At 40.2% G+C, this 18,940-nt stretch overlaps 8 protein-coding genes and 1 non-coding gene across 9 annotated transcripts; 5 read left to right on the forward strand and 4 right to left on the reverse strand.

Moving 5' to 3' along the window:
* Window positions 1-272: 272 nt before the first annotated feature.
* On the reverse strand, window positions 273-1,196 carry LOC106340752 (REF/SRPP-like protein At2g47780). The gene is made up of 2 exons (XM_013779598.1): window positions 879-1,196; window positions 273-799 (listed from the first exon to the last, which is right to left on the reverse strand). Exons 1-2 carry the CDS (start codon window positions 1,167-1,169, stop codon window positions 416-418), a joined length of 675 nt encoding a protein of 224 aa, XP_013635052.1. The 5' UTR covers window positions 1,170-1,196; the 3' UTR covers window positions 273-415.
* A 328-nt stretch (window positions 1,197-1,524) lies between these two features.
* Window positions 1,525-2,284, reverse strand: LOC106340784 (translocator protein homolog). The gene has a single exon (XM_013779626.1). It carries the CDS (start codon window positions 2,236-2,238, stop codon window positions 1,690-1,692), a length of 549 nt encoding a protein of 182 aa, XP_013635080.1. The 5' UTR covers window positions 2,239-2,284; the 3' UTR covers window positions 1,525-1,689.
* Window positions 2,285-2,461: 177 nt separating this feature from the next.
* LOC106337396 (dol-P-Man:Man(5)GlcNAc(2)-PP-Dol alpha-1,3-mannosyltransferase) lies at window positions 2,462-5,052 on the forward strand. Its single transcript, XM_013776493.1, has 12 exons — window positions 2,462-2,707; window positions 2,800-2,972; window positions 3,049-3,120; window positions 3,203-3,360; window positions 3,443-3,509; window positions 3,578-3,631; window positions 3,811-3,899; window positions 4,001-4,117; window positions 4,216-4,325; window positions 4,407-4,485; window positions 4,578-4,634; window positions 4,735-5,052. The coding sequence occupies exons 1-12, from the start codon at window positions 2,566-2,568 to the stop codon at window positions 4,904-4,906; spliced, it is 1,290 nt and encodes a 429-aa protein (XP_013631947.1). The 5' UTR covers window positions 2,462-2,565; the 3' UTR covers window positions 4,907-5,052.
* Window positions 5,053-7,294: 2,242 nt separating this feature from the next.
* LOC106337636 (putative indole-3-acetic acid-amido synthetase GH3.9) lies at window positions 7,295-10,640 on the forward strand. Its single transcript, XM_013776754.1, has 4 exons — window positions 7,295-8,101; window positions 8,219-8,320; window positions 9,039-9,862; window positions 9,926-10,640. The coding sequence occupies exons 1-4, from the start codon at window positions 7,806-7,808 to the stop codon at window positions 10,486-10,488; spliced, it is 1,785 nt and encodes a 594-aa protein (XP_013632208.1). The 5' UTR covers window positions 7,295-7,805; the 3' UTR covers window positions 10,489-10,640.
* Window positions 10,641-11,147: 507 nt separating this feature from the next.
* TRNAG-CCC lies at window positions 11,148-11,218 on the forward strand. Its single transcript has one exon. It is a non-coding gene; the product is annotated as a tRNA-Gly (tRNA).
* A 449-nt stretch (window positions 11,219-11,667) lies between these two features.
* On the reverse strand, window positions 11,668-12,789 carry LOC106340343 (glutathione S-transferase F8, chloroplastic). Its single transcript, XM_013779226.1, has 3 exons — window positions 12,524-12,789; window positions 12,388-12,436; window positions 11,668-12,304 (listed from the first exon to the last, which is right to left on the reverse strand). The coding sequence occupies exons 1-3, from the start codon at window positions 12,674-12,676 to the stop codon at window positions 11,856-11,858; spliced, it is 651 nt and encodes a 216-aa protein (XP_013634680.1). The 5' UTR covers window positions 12,677-12,789; the 3' UTR covers window positions 11,668-11,855.
* Window positions 12,790-13,943: 1,154 nt separating this feature from the next.
* Window positions 13,944-15,227, forward strand: LOC106341827 (universal stress protein A-like protein). Its single transcript, XM_013780553.1, has 4 exons — window positions 13,944-14,271; window positions 14,369-14,463; window positions 14,724-14,845; window positions 14,940-15,227. Exons 1-4 carry the CDS (start codon window positions 14,088-14,090, stop codon window positions 15,025-15,027), a joined length of 489 nt encoding a protein of 162 aa, XP_013636007.1. The 5' UTR covers window positions 13,944-14,087; the 3' UTR covers window positions 15,028-15,227.
* Window positions 15,228-15,426: 199 nt separating this feature from the next.
* LOC106341826 lies at window positions 15,427-17,816 on the forward strand. The gene is made up of 6 exons (XM_013780552.1): window positions 15,427-15,764; window positions 16,206-16,378; window positions 16,509-16,564; window positions 16,671-16,696; window positions 16,791-17,082; window positions 17,176-17,816. The coding sequence occupies exons 1-6, from the start codon at window positions 15,566-15,568 to the stop codon at window positions 17,543-17,545; spliced, it is 1,116 nt and encodes a 371-aa protein (XP_013636006.1). The 5' UTR covers window positions 15,427-15,565; the 3' UTR covers window positions 17,546-17,816.
* Window positions 17,793-18,907, reverse strand: LOC106341828 (NADH dehydrogenase [ubiquinone] iron-sulfur protein 5-B). The gene is made up of 2 exons (XM_013780554.1): window positions 18,707-18,907; window positions 17,793-18,151 (listed from the first exon to the last, which is right to left on the reverse strand). Exons 1-2 carry the CDS (start codon window positions 18,854-18,856, stop codon window positions 18,050-18,052), a joined length of 252 nt encoding a protein of 83 aa, XP_013636008.1. The 5' UTR covers window positions 18,857-18,907; the 3' UTR covers window positions 17,793-18,049.
* Window positions 18,908-18,940: the final 33 nt, after the last annotated feature.

Raw genomic sequence — 18,940 nt, forward strand, 5'->3', positions numbered from 1 at the left:
AACTTAATATGTAAACCTTTTTTAGATGAGAGAGTACTAATCTTTTCTTTTTGGCAATTTGGTGGCCATTCTTTAGGTGATCAACGTGGGAACCTGATCAGTTGGCAAAATAGGTTTGCCTTGGAGATTGCTATCAAAAACTATGGTGTCTCTCATTCACATACAAACTCTAAGGTGATTCTTTCGCTCACTCCTGTTCTCTGCGTCTCTTTAAATAAAGAAGACAGTTCGTTAGAGATATTGTCTCTTACACTCTCGTTATTCTTTTTAAAGAAAAGAAAAGGCAAATTCTTTAAATGAAATACTGAGAGAAAATTGAAGTGACAGTTGCGAGAAAAGGGAAAACAAAGAAAAACAAAGTTACATATGTAGAGTGAACTTATAATAGAAGGAATGTTTTTGGCTTCTTCAGTCACTAGTGGGCTCGACAGTGATCTTGTTCCAAAATATCAGAGATTTTCTCGATAGGAATCATTGGTAGATACTCGGCGACGTAGTAGTCTCTGTCCCCAACGTAACGAACGGCGTCGTTATACTTCTCCGACCAGTAAAACGCCGTAGGTATCACTAACTGCGCAACTTCGGGGAATAACGGCACACGATTCAACAAACGCCACACCGTCGCTGCGTAATACTCCGCGACTGGCTCGTACTTGTCGAGAACGCTCCTGGCGATGCTCTTGGTCGTGTCCAGGACGCCGGCGCGTTGCACCTCAGCGGCCACGGTGAGCGCTTGGCTAGAAGCTTGCTTCACCAAAGAGGGAACGTATGTTTCCACATCGTAGAAAACATCGTCCACCTGCAAAGCATCAAGTGTCATCTCCATTGGTGAAAAAATGAGCAATGTTTTAAAAATTCGGAATAACTTTTTTTTTTACCTTGCGATCGACGAATAAGAGAAGTTTGAAAGGAACGTCATTGAACTTGTCGTATAACGGTGAAAGTACCATTTCAACGGTGGCTTCAATATTCTCGACACCGAGTTTGAGAGGACCAGCGTTGTCCTTAGCCAACTCGTAGAGCGTCGACAAACAGACGGCCAAGTAAGTCGCTGCGGTTCTGACGAAACCCAAGTGCTTGAGCTCTGTCCCATCGTCCTCTTCCACAATTAACGAAGACGAAGAAGATGGGGGCACTTCCTCCTCGACTACAATCTCATCTTCAGCCATTCTCAAATCCTATTCGATCCGGTTGAATTTACTCTTTAAATAGAAGGACTGAATACAAGATCTGCTAGGACACGTGTTTTGATGCTAATGGACCGCTCACAGCACGTGTCAGGGCATGGGTCGAGACTGTTGCAAGATAAGAACTCCCATTCCGTCTGGCACGAGTCTCGAGGGAAAATGCAAAAAGAATAGCCCTAACTTTTCCATCACGTCTTCGAACTTATTGGGCCTACTTTATACCGTTATTTTCACCTTGAAAAGCCTAAATATATCGGTTGGGGTAAGAAGTTCGAGTGAACATAAGTCTGCAATAATCAGGAGTTCAGGACCCTAAACTCAAATGTAACCACTTTCATTTTGTCAACCTTGATATATATTAAATTCCCAATGGGCACATACTAACAGATTAGATCACGATAACATGTTTAAGTATATATTATCACAAAACACTTGTAAAAAATACGATTAATTACGACTCCACAACATCGTAGTATCACATCTATGATCTATCGTTGGCTTTTTACGCGATTGCTAGCTTTACATTAACGGCTGCTACAAACGCAGCAAAAGCCAAACACGGCTTTACCATATTACCAGCGACCGGACTGGTCTCATTAAAGGCCTTGTAGCATCCGAACAAGGCCGCAGACTGACCCAAGCACACTGCAAGCCCTGCTAGTCCCGACCCGACCATGCACGTAGTCAAAGAAAGCACAAACTGAGCCAAGTAAAGATAGAGAGCGTTGGGCTTCTTGTGGAACCCACCGTCGACCCATACGAGCCACGCAGCCAAGCCCATCAGACCGCTCGAGGCGAGACGCATGAGGTGAAGGACCCACAGAGGTAGAATCCACGAGGAAGACCGAGCCCGATTCCCGAGGAAGTAGGATGCGAAGAGAGTCAGGAGCACAGGAGCTGCAACAGCTAACGTCAGGGATTTGAGACCGCGTTTAGCCATCGCCCTCTTTTGATCGCGTTTCCCTTTGTTGTTTACGTCGGAGGCGTGTTTCCTCTCGGTCTGAGCCATTGCGGCGTCTCCGGCACGGGACCTGATGTCCTGAGAATCCATAACGAGTTTTAAGATTTGAGATGGAGAAATGAGAGAAGAAGCTTGGTCAAAGAGAATAACGAGGAGCTCAAGTTAATAAAAAGCAGAAGAGTTTTGGATAGACACGGGGGCGGGTAGTTGACACAGACGTTGTACACGTGGAAGTACCGCACGTGTGCTCATGTCAGTAAGCAAAGATTGATTATAAGCCCAATAGTTAGGAATGAATTGGGCTTTACTACTATGGGGTAAAACTAAGAGTTAGTTGTCTGTTTCGCGGCGTACGCAGGATTCTTCTTTACAACAGTAGACTGGTGCGATTGTTCGTTCGTTCAATCACCGGCGAAAATGGAGGCGAGCTCATCATCATCAAGAGCTTCTCGTAGCCGTAATGTGCCTGATCTGTTTAAGAAGCCTAAAATTCCATTCGCCTTGGCCTTAATCGTGGCTGATGCAGTCCTCGTCGCACTTATCATCGCCTATGTTCCATGTCAGATCTAGTTTCCTTGCTACATTTTTGATTTCGCAATGTGCAATTGGACATGGTGTGTTAAGCTCACTCTTCTTCTTCTTTCTGAACAGACACGAAGATCGATTGGGATGCTTACATGTCACAGGTTAGTGGGTTTCTCGGGGGAGAGAGAGAGTATGGGAGCTTGAAAGGCGACACAGGGCCTTTGGTTTATCCGGCTGGTTTCCTCTATGTTTACTCTGTCATCCAGAATTTGACTGGAGGAGAAGTCTACCCTGCTCAGGTGCCTTCAAATTGACTCTCTTCTCTTTCTTGCCTTCCTGGATTTTGACCTATCGTTCGTTTGATGTTGTCTGCAGATTCTTTTTGGTGTTCTCTACATTGCCAATCTGTCCATCGTCTTGTTCATCTATCTCAAGACTCCTGATGTGGTATGGTATTCAACAAATCAAACCCTTTCTTAATGATATAACAACAGGAGGAGTACTATATGACATTTCTCTCCTCTTATAGGTGCCATGGTGGGCGCTATCTCTACTCTGTTTATCCAAGCGAATACATTCCATCTTTGTTCTCCGTCTCTTTAATGATTGTTTTGCCATGACTCTCCTTCATGCTTCCCTCGCTTTCTTCCTCTTTCATAAATGGCATCTCGGCATGCTTCTTTTCAGGCAAGCTTCTTCCTTGTTTATTTTTTCTTGTCTAAATATAATTATATTTCTATCCTTGTGTGACTCACTATTTTGCTTACAGCGGAGCTGTCTCTATTAAGATGAATGTACTTTTGTATGCTCCTCCTTTGTTACTTCTCCTACTAAAGGTCCGTGGAACTTGCTTTATTATTCTCCTATCGTTGATTCTTCTTATCTCAAGTTTTGCTATTCACAGGCCATGAATATTATTGGAGTCCTATCTGCTTTAGCTAGTGCAGCTCTTGTTCAGGTTTCACCTTTTATCTCTTACATGTCCCCATTTATTATTCACCAAATTGTTGTTTTCCCATGTAAACCTCGAAACTTGTTAACTGGTTGTTTCTTGTCAATAAGTGAGTTGCAGTATCCAGCGAATTATATATGTAACTTTGATAATGCCATTCAACTGGTCTCTTAATGGTTATACAGATACTCGTGGGATTGCCCTTTCTGCTAGCATATCCGGTTTCATACCTAGCCAACGCCTTTGATCTTGGACGTGTTTTTATCCACTTTTGGTATTGTTCTCCACCTTCTTCTTGCTAAGTCTAAATTTAGCTACTAACGAAGATATGAATATAACATGTGATCTCTTAACTCTGATTTGAGCTGTCGACAGGTCTGTTAACTTCAAATTTGTTCCAGAACGAGTTTTTGTGTCCAAAGAATTTGCAGTGTGCTTGTTGATTGCTCACCTATGTCTCCTTGCGGTGTTTGCAAATTATAAATGGTGCAAGTAAGTAGAAACACTCTTTGACTAGCTCAAAAAAGTCATCTCTCATAAAACAGCTGTATTTTTTGTGTGTAAGGAATTTACTATGTTGCCTTTCTTAGGCATGAAGGCGGGATTATAGGCTTCATGCGTTCTAGGCGTTTCTTCTTGACGCTTCCGTCTTCGCTCTCGTTCAGTGATTTGTTAATCTCTGGGAGTCTTGCGAAAGAACGTGCGTAACCACTGACTTTACTTTTAGCATTATATCCGTCTGTGTCCTTCCTTACTCACGGGCTTTCCACTGGATTAACAGATATTGTCACGACCATGTTTGTTGGGAATTTCATTGGCGTTGTTTGTGCTCGTTCTCTGCATTACCAATTCTATTCATGGTAACAAAAGATAATAGTTTTCTGTTTGTTGACATTTCTGCTTAATCCTGATTTCAGAACCCCAAATACTTGTATGATCATATTCATAACAGGTACTTTTATTCCCTGCCATATCTGCTATGGAGAACTTCGTTTCCTACCTGGCTGCGGTAAATCACTCTCTGCATTATTATTACCTGTAAACACAACTAAAAACAAAAAATGACTCTAGTAACCCGTCTTCATGTTTTTTTTTTTGACTGAAAAAAGCTTGATATTGTTCCTGGGTATCGAGCTGTGCTGGAACGTCTATCCATCAACACCAGTCTCATCAGCTTTGTTAATGGGTCTACACTTGACCGTCTTGTTGGGTCTCTGGTTTGCTCCTTCAGATTATCCTTACATATTCAAACCAAATCTAAGACACAAAAAGCACAAGTGAACCTTTTTATATTAGCTAAAGAATTTACAGTTATATGTATGGGTTAAGCTAATCATATGGTGGTTTATACTAAAAGATTTTCTGTTTCTGTCCAAATATACATGTGTTATTTCCTCCTTGAATTAAACGTTTACCAGTTATGCTTATTTGGTTTCGCTCTTTGCTACTACTTTTCTCTCTAAGCGAATTCTCGAATACGCTTAGATTATCTGATTGGGAATCTGCTTAGTTTTTGTAACAATTTATATGTGTGCGTTGGAGAAAGATGGAAAGTCACTTATGAAACAAATGATTTCACTTCTTTTGGTTCTTTTCTTCCCGGAAGCTATTGGCTGTGGTCACAAATGATTCGAAAGGCATGTCCCCAAGGAAAGAAAGTATTTCATAAGCTCTCATCTCAAGAACAATTTGATTTGTCTTTCTCAAATGGCATCCTGTACTAAAAGAATAGCTTCTTTTTCTTTAAGGATTGGTGCTTCATAATCGTTTTATGCTCTTAAACTGAGTTCTTAATCAGCTTCTTCTTGATTTGACGCGCTGTAGAATATGTGCTTCTTTACGAATAACTTGTCTCGATGGAACTGCTAGTTCTTCTTCAACAGATGGTAACTTATGATTAGACTTTTCACTCTTGTTCTGTTTCTCGCTTCAATCCATATGGTAAAATCTCTTTTCTTTCATTTTATGTTATTTAACTTCGCATTTTGATCATGTAGCATAGAACCTACTCATTTATGACTTATGACCAAGACAAGTCAAATCCGATATGGGAGTTGGATCTAGCTGAATCTCACTAAGGACTCCAGGTCATTCTGTTATCCCGGTCATGATACTTTCTGTCTAATATAACCACGAGGGGTTGGTTTACTTATCTTTTATTCTCGACTGCAATGTTTCTGTTTTCTTATTATACGTCGTCTGCTCATGTATGTGTAACCAAGAAAATCCAATGAAGAATGAATACTATTGTCCTTGTTCACTTCCTGCTGATTCGTCTAATTGTTCTCTTGTTATTACTTCTATATTGGAGTGATCAACTGCGAAAAAAACAAGTAAGAAAAAGGACTTTTGGATACAACTGTTTCCTTAACCTCCACAGTGATTAGGACATGGCCATTTTAGGGATTTCTTCTTGGTTTACATTATTCACTGCCTGTCCTCGTGTACTGTTGATCATTGCCTACAGAAAGTAAACAGAGAGTTTTTCAGTTTTAGAAACCCTTTCTTGGTCTCGTGATGTCTCTGGTAAATATTGATAGAAAACTCAAAACTGTTGCTGTTAAAGCATTGGTTGGTGCTGGCAATTGACTCCAGAATAAGTAAGACGTGAGCTTATTTTCATTGGCTTTTGCTTAACCTTGTCGACCTATTTTTATTATTTACTTATTTTTTGTTGCTTTCCATGAGTCCTCTTCATTTACTTTTCTTTCTGTTAATAAATAAGATAAGACTCGGTGGTTACACAGTCCTGATACATGTAATACTGCATCCATTGAATCTAATTTTTTTTTTCTCTCATGAGAAATTAATTGGAAATGCTTACTCTTGAAAATATTCATAGACACCTTTCAAATTTGCCTTAGATAGACTTCTTCTTCTTACAGCTGATAACATCTTGTCTGTTGCTTTTTTGTTGATCATAGATTCCACTAACGCAAAGGTGCAAAGAAAAGGTTGCACAGGAATAATAAATATGACACTAATAGAGTCAAAAGTTTGATTGTGACATTAGAACAGTCATGTATTTTCATATGATGTTTCTTGTTTTAACTTCTCTTTTTCATCTTAGACATAGGGTTCACCAGGGTCTCTACAATATATGATTTCTTGCACTTACATGGTTCAAATTTGAAAAACGTAGATTTAAGTTTTATTGGTTGTATGCTGTTTATCCTCCTCAGCATTAAACATGGAATCTGTAAGAGAGAAGAGATCCTGCTTGTGGATACGGCTGTGAACCAATAGTATCTGAGTTTAAAGAATCTTTGATATATCTCTTTTGTGTTTTTATGGGAATGGTGAGAAGTGAATCACTATGCATGGATTACTCGCAAAAGGGTTAATAGTGCGATACATTATATATGCTAAACTGAGTCACCAAAATGTCAGAGGATCCAAGTTCAGCTTTTTGTATGCTTTGTTTGTCACTAACCTTTCTGCATATGGAAAAAGAATCCACCCCAACAGCCTCCACAATGTCTGGTTAGAGTTGGTCCTCTTCAGGGACAGAGCAGCGTCAGCAATTCTTTAGTTAGTGGTGGACTTTCCGCTAAATTTGTCAGATGCGGCGAGCACCAAACGCATCATGTTCTAAAGCTTGATGATCATGATAGTGGTTGATCATAAAAGATTGTGGTCCCCTTTTCGGATTTCTTGATAAAACAAAAGGATGGTTCACTGATTCTCATGTTGATCAGAGTCTCTTCATTTACTGAGAAATGTTAATGACTCTTATTTGGTAGCTGTAACATGACTCAGGCTGATCATATTCATAGCTTTTAAGGTTCCCTGTTTGTGGTGTTAATGACCAGAAGAGGTGTTATGTGACACTAAGTCAACTTGAAACTGATATGCTAGATTTGGTTCAAAGTAAAAAGTAGAGGGAAGCTATGTGTTTGACGCAATATTGTTTTGTTAGTGTCTTTAAGTACATGGTTTCTTATACGTATTGTCCTTGAAGCTGAGCTTGCATTATTGATGATATCAGCACTCAACTTTTTTTTCTTTCTCTTTTCCTCTAACTGATATATTTCAAGGACAAAGCTAATACCCATTTCTGGGTATGCAAATATGGCTAACCCACTATAAATACACATTCTTGTTTTGAGTCCTGAGGCATTCATCACCTCTCTTCTTCTTCATCCTTCTTCTATATTTTTTCTTTGGTTTAAGCTGGGAAATGGATGTACTGAAGTTTGATTACAACCACAAGGGTGACAATGCATTAAAGGAGCTCGAGAGGATCACCTCGAAGGCTGCTGAAGTCCAAGATAATATGTTAAGTGGGATCTTAGAAAGAAACAAGGACACACAGTACTTGAGAAAGTACATGAAAGGCTCTAAGGACGTTATGGAGTTTAAACGCTCTGTGCCAGTCATCACGTACAAAGATGTATGTCCTTACATTCAGAGAATTGCAAATGGAGAAGACTCTTCTCTGATTACTGGTCATCCTATCACTGAGATACTATGCAGGTCGATTTTTATTTCTAGCCTGAATCTCTTTCTTAGTAACAGCCTCCCCTTCCTTTGTGTTTGAATATAAATTTGTGTATGGCTAAATAAATGTATCTGCTTGCTTTCATGTTGCAGCTCAGGAACTTCTGGTGGAGAGCCGAAGCTAATGCCAACCATTTCGGAAGATCTTGATCGGCGCACCTTTGTCTACAATCTTATCAATCCAATCGCGAACAAGTTAGTACAATGTTTCCTGTTAATATTCAGTCCTGATATACTTTAACATCCTCCTTGTTGCTCTTATAAGAGTAGTGATTAGTGAAGAAGGAATTACATCTTCCATGCACATGAATATTTACTTGATAAAAAACAAAGTGGCTGATCTCATATTCCATAAAAGAACCACTAGGACTGTTCCTGTAGTTGTAGGATAGTGGATATGTCTCAAAATCTGACCTATGGAAGTGGAAGTACACATCACATCACAATTCCTCCATGTTATTATCCACTGGAAACATTTAATAAAAAAGGAAAAAAATTAAAAAGGTTAACGATAGGCTTCAATGTGAATATGGCTTCATAATCATTGTAGGCACTAACATATGGAATCTGGATACACATGCATAGATGTACTGGCCGTGGTACCAATAAATCTTCATAGTAGGTTGCTCACTAAGGAAGTTTGCTTTCTGCTTTGAGTTTTGTGTTTGCTTTTTGTGGAAATTAAGTGGTATCATGTCATGTACTATAAAGTTTGCATCCATCATCTTTTATCCACACGCCATTTTGATGTCCCCACCCAAAGATTCTCTGAGAATTTTGAACAGCACTTACTAAACCTCAAGAATCTTTTCATATCCACTACTAATTTTTCTTTTCTTTCATTTTACCTCTTTTACCATCGTCTCTCTTTACTATGTTTTTGACTGAGATTTATTATATGTATTACTGACAGGTATCTAGAAGGACTTGACAAAGGAAAAACAATGTACCTAAACTTCGTCAAAGCTGAAACATCAACTCCTTGTGGTTTACCAATCAGAACTGTCCTCACTAGCTACTACAAGAGCAAACATTTCCAGTGCCGACCTTACGATCCATTCAACGACTTAACCAGTCCCATACAAACCATCCTTTGTGAAGACAGCAACCAAAGCATGTACTGTCAGTTGCTTGCCGCTCTTATTCACCGTCACAAAGTCATGCGTCTCGGAGCTGTCTTCGCTTCAGCCTTTCTCCGTGCAATCTCTTATCTCGAGCGAAAATGGAGCCAGCTCTGCCAAGACATCCGCACCGGCCATCTCAGTCCCATGATCACCGATCCAGGATGCCAGACGGCTATGACTTCTCTTTTAGCCTCGCCAAATCCTGACTTAGCTGACGAGGTTGAAGAAATCTGTGGACGCCCGTCGTGGAAAGGGATTCTGTGTCAACTCTGGCCTCAAGCAAAGTTCATTGAAGCAGTAGTGACAGGCTCAATGGCTCAGTACATACCAGCGCTTGAGTTCTTTAGCCAAGGCAAGATTCCGTTGGTTTGTCCAATGTATGCTTCCTCCGAGACTTACTTTGGAGTCAACGTGAAGCCACTCTCCAAGCCATCTGACGTCGTTTTCACGCTCTTGCCCAACATGTGCTACTTCGAGTTCATTTCTCTCGGCAAAAACGGAACTCTCTCTTTTGACGTAGAGGACGAAGAAGTCGTCCCCTGTGACAAAGTGGTTGACTTGGTCGACGTCAAACTCGGACGCTACTATGAACTCGTCGTCACAACCTTCGCAGGTAAAGAAACTGGTGGCATTGTCTTCTCCTTTTTAGTCAGCTCTGACTCTTGCATGGAAACAGGATTGTACCGTTACAGAATCGGCGATGTCCTTCAAGTGGCGGGGTTCTACAACAAAGCACCACAGTTCAGGTTTATCTGCAGGAGAAACGTGGTTCTAAGCATCGACTTAGACAAAACCAACGAGGAAGATCTTCACAGGAGCATCACGCTGGCCAAGAAGAAGCTTGAAAACAAGGCATTCCTCGCGGAGTACACGAGCTACGCGGATACTTCATCAGTGCCAGGTCACTACGTGCTTTTCTGGGAGATCCAATGGCTCGAACCTGATGATGAGGAGGAGAAGCTGCTGATGGAAGAGTGTTGCATTGCGGTTGAGGAAGAGCTGGATTACATATACAGGCAATGCAGGAAGAGAGATAGATCGGTGGGGCCTTTAGAGATAAGAGTGGTGAAGCCAGGGACGTTCGAGAAGCTGATGGATATGATAATAAGCCAAGGAGGGTCGCTTAATCAGTACAAAACGCCGAGATGTGTTAAGTCCAACAGTGCTATGCTCAAGCTCTTGGACGGCCACGTGACCGGTTCCTTCTTTAGCCCTCGTGATCCAACCTGGTCCCCTTGATTTCGAACGTATGTATTGATCGGAGAGACTATAGTTTACTAATCAGTATTCGGTAATAACCAAATGGGATCGGATTTGCTGTAATGCTAGCAGTAGCAGGCATGTAATGCTACTACCTGATTGATTAAAAAATGTTATAAGAAACTTCATTTACCGAGTTATCTATCTCTTATAGTTCCTTTCGGTTTCTCGTCGCATAATATAACTTTAGTACCGAGTTACTTATATCGTATGATTTACAATATATTAAGGAATTTTAAGACGATCATCATCCTCAAGCCCTCTTGAAACAAAAGCTACTGTGGGATTCTTTTTTTGTATTCTCTGGCATGGCTTCTGAGGAAGAGTTGTATTCATTGGGTGTTTGAAGTGTGTTTCCCGGCCCAAACATATAACACAAGAGTCCAATCTGTTTATCCAACTGTCGTTGGTTACAAATTTAATTACATCATCATCCACTTTGTCGGCACTTAATCTTATCAGGATCATGGATAAATGCCATGTGATCTGTGAACATGGCTTCTTAACGGACAGAAACCCCACGTACGCTGTCTCCCAAAACTTGATTCGGATAATACTGAAATGAAAAAGCAATTATTATGATTGTTTTTTGATTTTTCTCTTGTGTTGAACATATATAGTCAGCCAAAAGACATGAAGCGCATCTGGTGTAGTGGTATCATAGTACCCTCCCACGGTACTGACCAGGGTTCGATTCCCTGGATGCGCATTTTTTTTTGTGCAAGAGTGTTCCGGTTTGGTTTGCATAGGCTTTTTGGGCTTGGTTAAGGACTAGTAGTGGAAACTGGCTTAGATGCATTCAGATTATCCATGTCTTGGCCTAGATTCCCAGTTAGTCTCTTAAACTAATTATGCTCCTCTCTTTCCATTTTCTTTAACTGGAAGGGAACCAATTAAGATCATGAGCTCTTGTCTCATTAATTAGAAGGAAGAGGTCCTGTTAAGCCGAAAGGTCTAGAGTTCTACAAGAACTAATATATTCAGTATTGGAGGCTACAAAAATGGGGGGTACAAAACCACCTGGTCGTTGTTCGGCCTGCTTCTCAGGGAACTCTTCCACTGAACCATATATGGTAGCACATAACTTGCTGCTTGCCCACGCCTCTGCTTCTAGACTATATAAGCAAAAGTACAAGGTAATATTTCAAAGTCGGGTAATTGAATATGATAAAGCTTATTGTTTAGCTGCATGATCTCAGTTGTTTTATTGCACAGCAAACACACAACACATAAAAAAAAGAGCAGGAGGTACATAACCTAATAATAATGATAATAAGCACCAAAGGAACAAATCATTTATGTCAAACGAAGGAAAAATCTCAGGGATGTAACAAAAGCACCATATGTCACTGCTTCTGGAGGTGAAGAACCTTAACCCAAGCAGGCCTGGCAGTGATGTTCTTGATCCACTCGTTAACCTTAGGGCGAGACTCAAAGAGCTTCTTGGAGTCGGTACCCATCAAGTAATAGATGATTGGGAGGTGGTGAAGATCAGCCAGAGTGAAGCAATCACCAGCCAAGAAGGGTGATTTGGAGAGCCTGGCCTCGTAGATATCCAAGACCTTCACCAACTTAGCTTCGAGGTCTTCCACAGCGGCAGGGTCAGTGGTCATGCCAAGCATGCCTTTGAAGACACGCTCGAAGGCTAGCTTAGAGGCGATAGGGTCAAACTGTTGACCTTCAACTTGAAGCCAGACCTTTGTGGTGGCCTTGAGTTTCTTGCAGCCTTGGCAGAGAAGCTTCTCGCCTTTGTCGCTGTACTCCTCCGCTATGTACTCTGTGATGGCTCTTGACTCTGAAAAACAAAATGAATTCATGTGTATCATTGATACTTAACCAACACGTAATGAAAACAGATTAAGAAAAAAAGGAACTAACCGAAAAGCGTCAGATCACCGTCTAGGAGAGCAGGGATTTGACCGAAGGGCTAAAAAAAAGAAAAAGGAAAGAGCAGAGTGGTCAGATATGTGATGATGAAAACCAAACCAAAGCTGTGTAGAGAGTTATTACGTACGTTGAGGGAGATGAGAGGCTCCTGCTTGTGAGCACCGGCTTTCATGTCGACGGGGACTATCTCGAAATCGAGGCCCTTCTCGTAAAGAGTAGCCAGAACGCGCATTGTGGCCGTTGATATTGGAAGTCCGTGTACTTTGATGCCGCCGCCCATGCTTATAAGCTTTTAATTGGATCTGAAGGGGTGAATGGTGGTGCATGGTGTTTTATAGGTGGAGGAGGAGGCAAGGCAAGGGAAGAATAAGTCGTTGTTGCCATTCTTTTCTTTTGCACAAACTTCTCACCACACGTCTCCTCTTCCTCCTCCTTCTCCCACTTTCTCTCTGTTTATTTGTAACCTCTATTTTTTTTTTATCGTTTTAACCCATTTGGTTTTGTAACTACAGATTCATATATACATAAAATAAATAAAGAAGTTAACGTTGGTTATGCCCCCATGCATGTTTAAGAAAAGTAATTTAATATTTCATGCATGGTATCAGGTATCAATCCACCAGATTTGTTTAACGATGGTAACGTTTTAAATTTGATTTATATCCGAATTTAACGTTTAGGATGGTTATACCTAATATCAGTCAACAAAAAGATAAAATAGATAGATAGATATATATTAGCGCCTATTCAAATCACAAAACAACAAGTGTAGGTAGGTGCAGAGCCGTGCCTCCTTTCACCAAAAAGAAACATTGGCTTAGGGCATCATTTTTTTCAGAACAACACTTAATACCATATACCATATATGTAACTAGTACTTACTAATCTCAAGTAATAATATATACTTTCTTGTTCTGTTTTCCTTTTTCTTTTTTTCTTTTGTTTCTTATTAAGTGTAAGTTGGGATACTTTAGAGATTTTTTTAGTCGAAACTCTGAGGATCTTTTGAAATCCCTTTTCTCAATGAAATATCAGTGTAAGAAGAGTAATAATATATATTGATCTAGGTTTAATCATAAAACTTTATAAATCATATTAGTAAGCAAGATATGAGCCACATGCCCACAACAAAGAAATACATTTATTAATTAATCTATTATTAGTTCATTATTAAAATTTACTTAAAACATTTTTCTAAACTTCGCCGATCGGCTTCTTCTTGCGCGAACACGCTCTCAAATTCAAGGTTTTTTTTTAATTTAAATTCAAAGTTTCATATTAACAAAGGAGATTCATCTTATTTTTTCTTTCTTATATCTCATGTTAAGGATTTTAAGTGACTGATTTGTTAAGACATCATTTTATAAGTGGGAAAATTTCTTTTAATCGCTTATGTACGCTGTTATCGCTCGCACGGCTCTGGGTAGGTGTATATGGGGTACGTAAAAAAAATATGTGGTGGAGGCATATGTTGGGTATAATAATTACACCAATCAAAAGAGAGCATAATGTAACGAGGACCATCCACGTAATCAAAAAATATCGCATTCATTCCTTACTCTTTCAGTTGTACTTGTATACAAACTCCTTTCTAAATTTTATAATCGGGATCGATCTCTCTTTCTCTGAAACATTTTGGAAACTTCTAGCTAAGGCTTCTTCATTCCAAAGCAAGACCACAATTTTTCTTCATGGCCACCGGAGAGGAGAAACCTGTTATGGTCGTCGGTATCGACGAAAGCGAGCAGAGCACTTACGCCTTGGAGTGGACCCTCGATCGTTTCTTCACTCCCTACGCTCCTAATTTTCCTTTCAAGCTCTTCATCGTCCACGCCAAACCTAACGCCGTCTCTGCCGTTGGTCTTGCTGGTCCCGGTACCCTCTTTTGATTGACTAGCTAGGAACTGTCTTCTTCTATCTAGGTTTCTCTGTTTCAGATATAGATCATTTGCGGTTTCTTTTTTCTTTTTAGGAGCTGCGGAGGTTCTGCCTTATGTTGATACCGATTTGAAGCATATTGCTGCCAGGGTTATCGAGATGGCTAAAGGTATCTGTCAGAGCAAATCGGTAAGTATTCACTCATTAATTCTTCGACTATTTCATAAAGGATAATTATAAGAGAGCTTATACAATGATGTTTCAATGTTTGATGAGCTATATTTGTTTTGAATCTCTACATCATTCAAGCTTAGATACTCCTTATAGTTTTTTCCTTCTTTACTTTATAATTGATCTTTTATATTTTTATTTGTAAAAGTAATTTATCTATTTTTAGTTACGTACTAGCTTCTTCTCAATCATTGATTCTCTAGGTTTGTGCCGTGTAGGTTCATGGCGCTATGTTCGAAGTTTTTGAAGGTGATGCAAGAAGTATACTGTGCGATGTTGTGGATAAACACCATGCTTCTCTTCTTGTCGTGGGAAGCCATGGTTATGGAGCTATCAAGAGGTATATAATATCTTTTTGTATTTAATTTTTATAATACTCACAATCATCAATCTTGACTATTTTTCTCGGCTTTAATTCCCGACTCCTATCACAGGGCGGTTCTAGGGAGCGTGAGCGACTACTGTGCTCATCATGCTCATTGCTCGGTGATGATCGTGAAGAAGCCTAAGATCAAGCACTGATGATCACCTAAACCCAAGCTGTTATCTCAGTTAAAGCAAAGCAAAGCAAAGTCTCATCTGCATAGTCGTCAGTTTCGGTGAAATGAAATAAATTGTGAAACGATCCAATCTATATATTAATATTCGTGTGTAAATTGGTTATTGTATTCATAAACTATTTTATATATTGAGGTTTGATAATACTACTGTGGTTATCTGCTTACCTACAAACAACTAGACAAAATAAGTTTTAAAAAACTTCAAAAACCTCATATGAGTGAGAAGAGACTGTTGTGGATGAATATTGTTGGCTAAGGGACATGGATATATCCGAATAAAATAAAAAAGAGAAATGTTGAGACCAATGTCATTGTCTGGTTTTCAACAAGGGGAGGCATGACATATATGTAAAAAAAGATTATTACCGCATCGGCTTTCGAAAAGGCAGACTAATTCGGAGAGAGAGAGAGAGAGCGACGGAGATGATTTTTGTTTGACATTTTTCGAAAACGAGATTTTTTTTGTTGTGTTCCCTCCGATTGAGGCTAGGTGGAGACATATGGCCGGAGCTAATGATGATGGTGATGATCGTAACAACCGCCGGATTGCTAGCCAATCGACGGATGTCCCTGGAAAACGCGGGAACGAGGATGCTTCGTCTCTTGTTGAAGTCCCGTGCTCGATTTGCCTCGAGCTGGTGGTCGACGACGGTACCAGATCCATGGCTAAGCTCCAATGTGGTCACCAATTCCATTTGGGTACTTCCTCCATTTCCGACCAATCAAACTTTCCTTTTGTTGATCTGTCTCTTGTTTCGTTTTTTTTGCATTTCCACTATCAGAAATGAGTTCGTTCGTTCGTTTGATCCTGTTTTCTGCTTATATTGATTCCCGGATGCAGTTCAATTTCATCTTAATTAGACCATAATCAAAGTGTAATTTTTTGATGAATCACTGACTTAAAAGGCTTGTTCCTTTTGTGTATTATCCTCTAATGGTAGATTTGTTAGTACAACGGATGTGAAATTTCGTATGAACATTAGCATATGAGAGTATTACTAGCAAAGCTTAAATCGCCATTGACTATGCACTTGTATAAGGATGAAGTGACAGTCTCCAACAAATGTTGGCTACTATTTTGTGATGTATTCTGTTGCTGGCTTTTTAGCTTCAGCTGCCTTTTGTTCTGGTTTCTTGCAGACTGCATTGGATCGGCTTTCAACATGAAAGGAACCATGCAATGCCCTAACTGTCGTAATGTTGAAAAGGGTCAGTGGCTCTTTGCAAATGGCTCCACTCGGCTGTTTCCTGAGTTTGTCATGGAAGATTGGATCCCTGAAGAAGATTTGTATGCTTTAAGCTATCCCGAAATGGTATTAACAGCTCCACTACTTTTGTTTTCTTTTCCTGTACGTTGATAACTGTGCTTTTATCATATTAATACAAGGGACCCCCTTGCTTCTATCAACTATATGAGATCGTTTATCCTCAAAATTTCTGCAGCAATATCGGGTCCATTGGTGCCCCTTTGGTGAGCTCTCTCAAGCAGGTTCATTCGAGTAAGCCTACTACACCCTTTACTATTATTTTCCTATCTTCTCTCTTTTTGCTACTGCTATAGAATACTCATCCTTTTTTTCTCCTATTCTTTGCTCTATGTTTCAGGGAACTGGAACCTTCAGCCACTACATGTAAGTTAGTTAGACGCTGTTGATTGAATCATTTCGTTTTGGCTAGCAAACCGTTGATGATTTGAGATGGCGTTTCTCCTCTCGTCTCTTCTAGATCATAATGAGTTCCATGGGCACCATGCCGTTGCTATGAATCATTCATATCCTGCATACGTTGCACCGGGCCCAGCCTCCACTCCAAGAACTAGCAATACCAGCAACAACGCAGATGACCATCCCTGGAACAGCCACTCCAGTGACCACTTTCACCAGCTCTCTGTTGCTCCCCAGTATCATCATCATTCCGCATCGTTTTCTCTTCCAGGTGCTCATGTGATTGATGGTGAAATCGACTCCTCTGCAGCACTGGGCATATCTCATCCACACCCATTTCTCTTCGGTTACCGGTTAGCTTCTACAGTATTGCTCTCAGTAATATCTTCCCAACTTTTGCAGCAAGTTTTAGAATGCTTTTCTTTTGTTGGATTTGCGCAATGTAGGTCTAATCCAAGAACCTCCCCAGCAATCCAAGGAAGCAGCAGCGCCCAAATGCGTGAACACCTTCACACGCAGCAGCAGCAGCAGCAGCAGCATCATGTTTATAATAACCAGAGGCAACATCATGTTAATGGTCCCAATCTCGCATCACCTCTGGTCTCTGTGACAAGAAGGGGACTGCAGCCACTACCCATGCCAGATCAGAACGTTGGATTCTTCATTTATCCACCACCACAACCACCGAGCACATCAGGTGGACACCGTGAACCAGAAAGCGATCAGTTTCATCCTTGGGAGAGAGATTGGTTCCCACATTTCCCTATCCCCTCGATTCACCGCACAATATCCAGCTTCTGGCACAGACACTTCTGAGAGAAGTGTTGTGTGTTTGAAGGTGCCTGGAAGAATTCTACCAGGCGTATGAACCAACCATGTATAAAAACTGGGAAGACTTGTTTGATGGATCAAAACTTGTTTATGATGTAACTATAACTTGGTTTCCAATGTACATTTGTGGCCTTGCCAAGGATTGTTGTTACTAAACAGAAGATTCAACCGATTCTTTATCTTGCCAAAATTGAAGCAGTTAAGTTTCGTGGTTGGATAGAGTTGAACTGAATAAAAGTAGAGCAGATATCCATAATTTCAGGTGTCTGAAAAGCGTATACATACACGTCTCTTAAGGTATGTTTGCAACTCCAAAGTTGAGACAAATGAACATGAAAAAAGAAAGCAGAACATCATTCGATAAATTTGAAAAACGACCAGTGTTTTTTGAGATTCTGCTCTAAACAAGATTCAAAATCTTGGATTTATTCTTCTTCTTGTCTGGATTGGAATGGTGATGAATAAGCAAACTTGGAGGAAGATTGGTGACTAGTGATGTGTATGAGTACCATCCACAACTTGTTCACCTTTCCTAGAGGCTGCCCTTAGTTTACGTTGCTCCTCCTTGTAGATCCTGTTTCTTCTTTGAAACTGCAAACAAACAAATGCCATGCCGCTCAGTATCAGTTCAATTAGGAATCAACTGCTACTCTTAAGATATTCTCTAACACTAGGGAAATAAATGAGCAGTAATATATTTGTAAGAGAGCCCATTTGCATTATTGCATTTGGTTTTAAAACAGGAGCCTCTTTTGAATTTTGTTGATGGGATACATATGCAGGCAGCTATTTGTATAGAGAAAGAAACACACAAGCAAGCAGTAAAGGGCAATTTTATGGTCCAATGTGTGAGCAAATTTCTAGCTTTTAACTCGGGCAGCACAATCTCAATGAGCTCAGTGAATAATATGAACAAGAGGAAGCAGAGTTTACAATTTATCTATAAAAAGGGCTATATTATTATAATCTAGCATGAAGACAGATGATGCACCTAAGTCAAAGGAAACCCCGATCTAGGATTAATTGGAATTACTCCAATCTATTCATCATCTGTAACCTACCTGATCAATCTATGGTATTTCTTAAAAAAATCGGAAACAGTGGGGTTACATGGTAATCAGAAGCATCAAATGAAATGAAAAGTACCTCTTTGGAATGGTGGAGGCACTCGAGGTAATCCTCACGGAGAAGAGAGCAGTCCTTGGGCTCTCTGCAGTGAGACATACATTCACTGAAATCCATCCAGAAATCGTAGCATCTCCCTTTGTTCCCCGTTATTCCCCATCCCGACGCCATTTGATTTGATGCTCTGATCGATTGATTCAACGGTTCGGGTTTTCTCCATCTTCTAATGGACTTTTAATAGTTTAATGGGCCTTT

The sequence above is a fragment of the Brassica oleracea genome, chromosome C4, assembly GCF_000695525.1.
Source record: "Brassica oleracea var. oleracea cultivar TO1000 chromosome C4, BOL, whole genome shotgun sequence".
Taxonomy (NCBI): Eukaryota; Viridiplantae; Streptophyta; class Magnoliopsida; order Brassicales; family Brassicaceae; genus Brassica; species Brassica oleracea.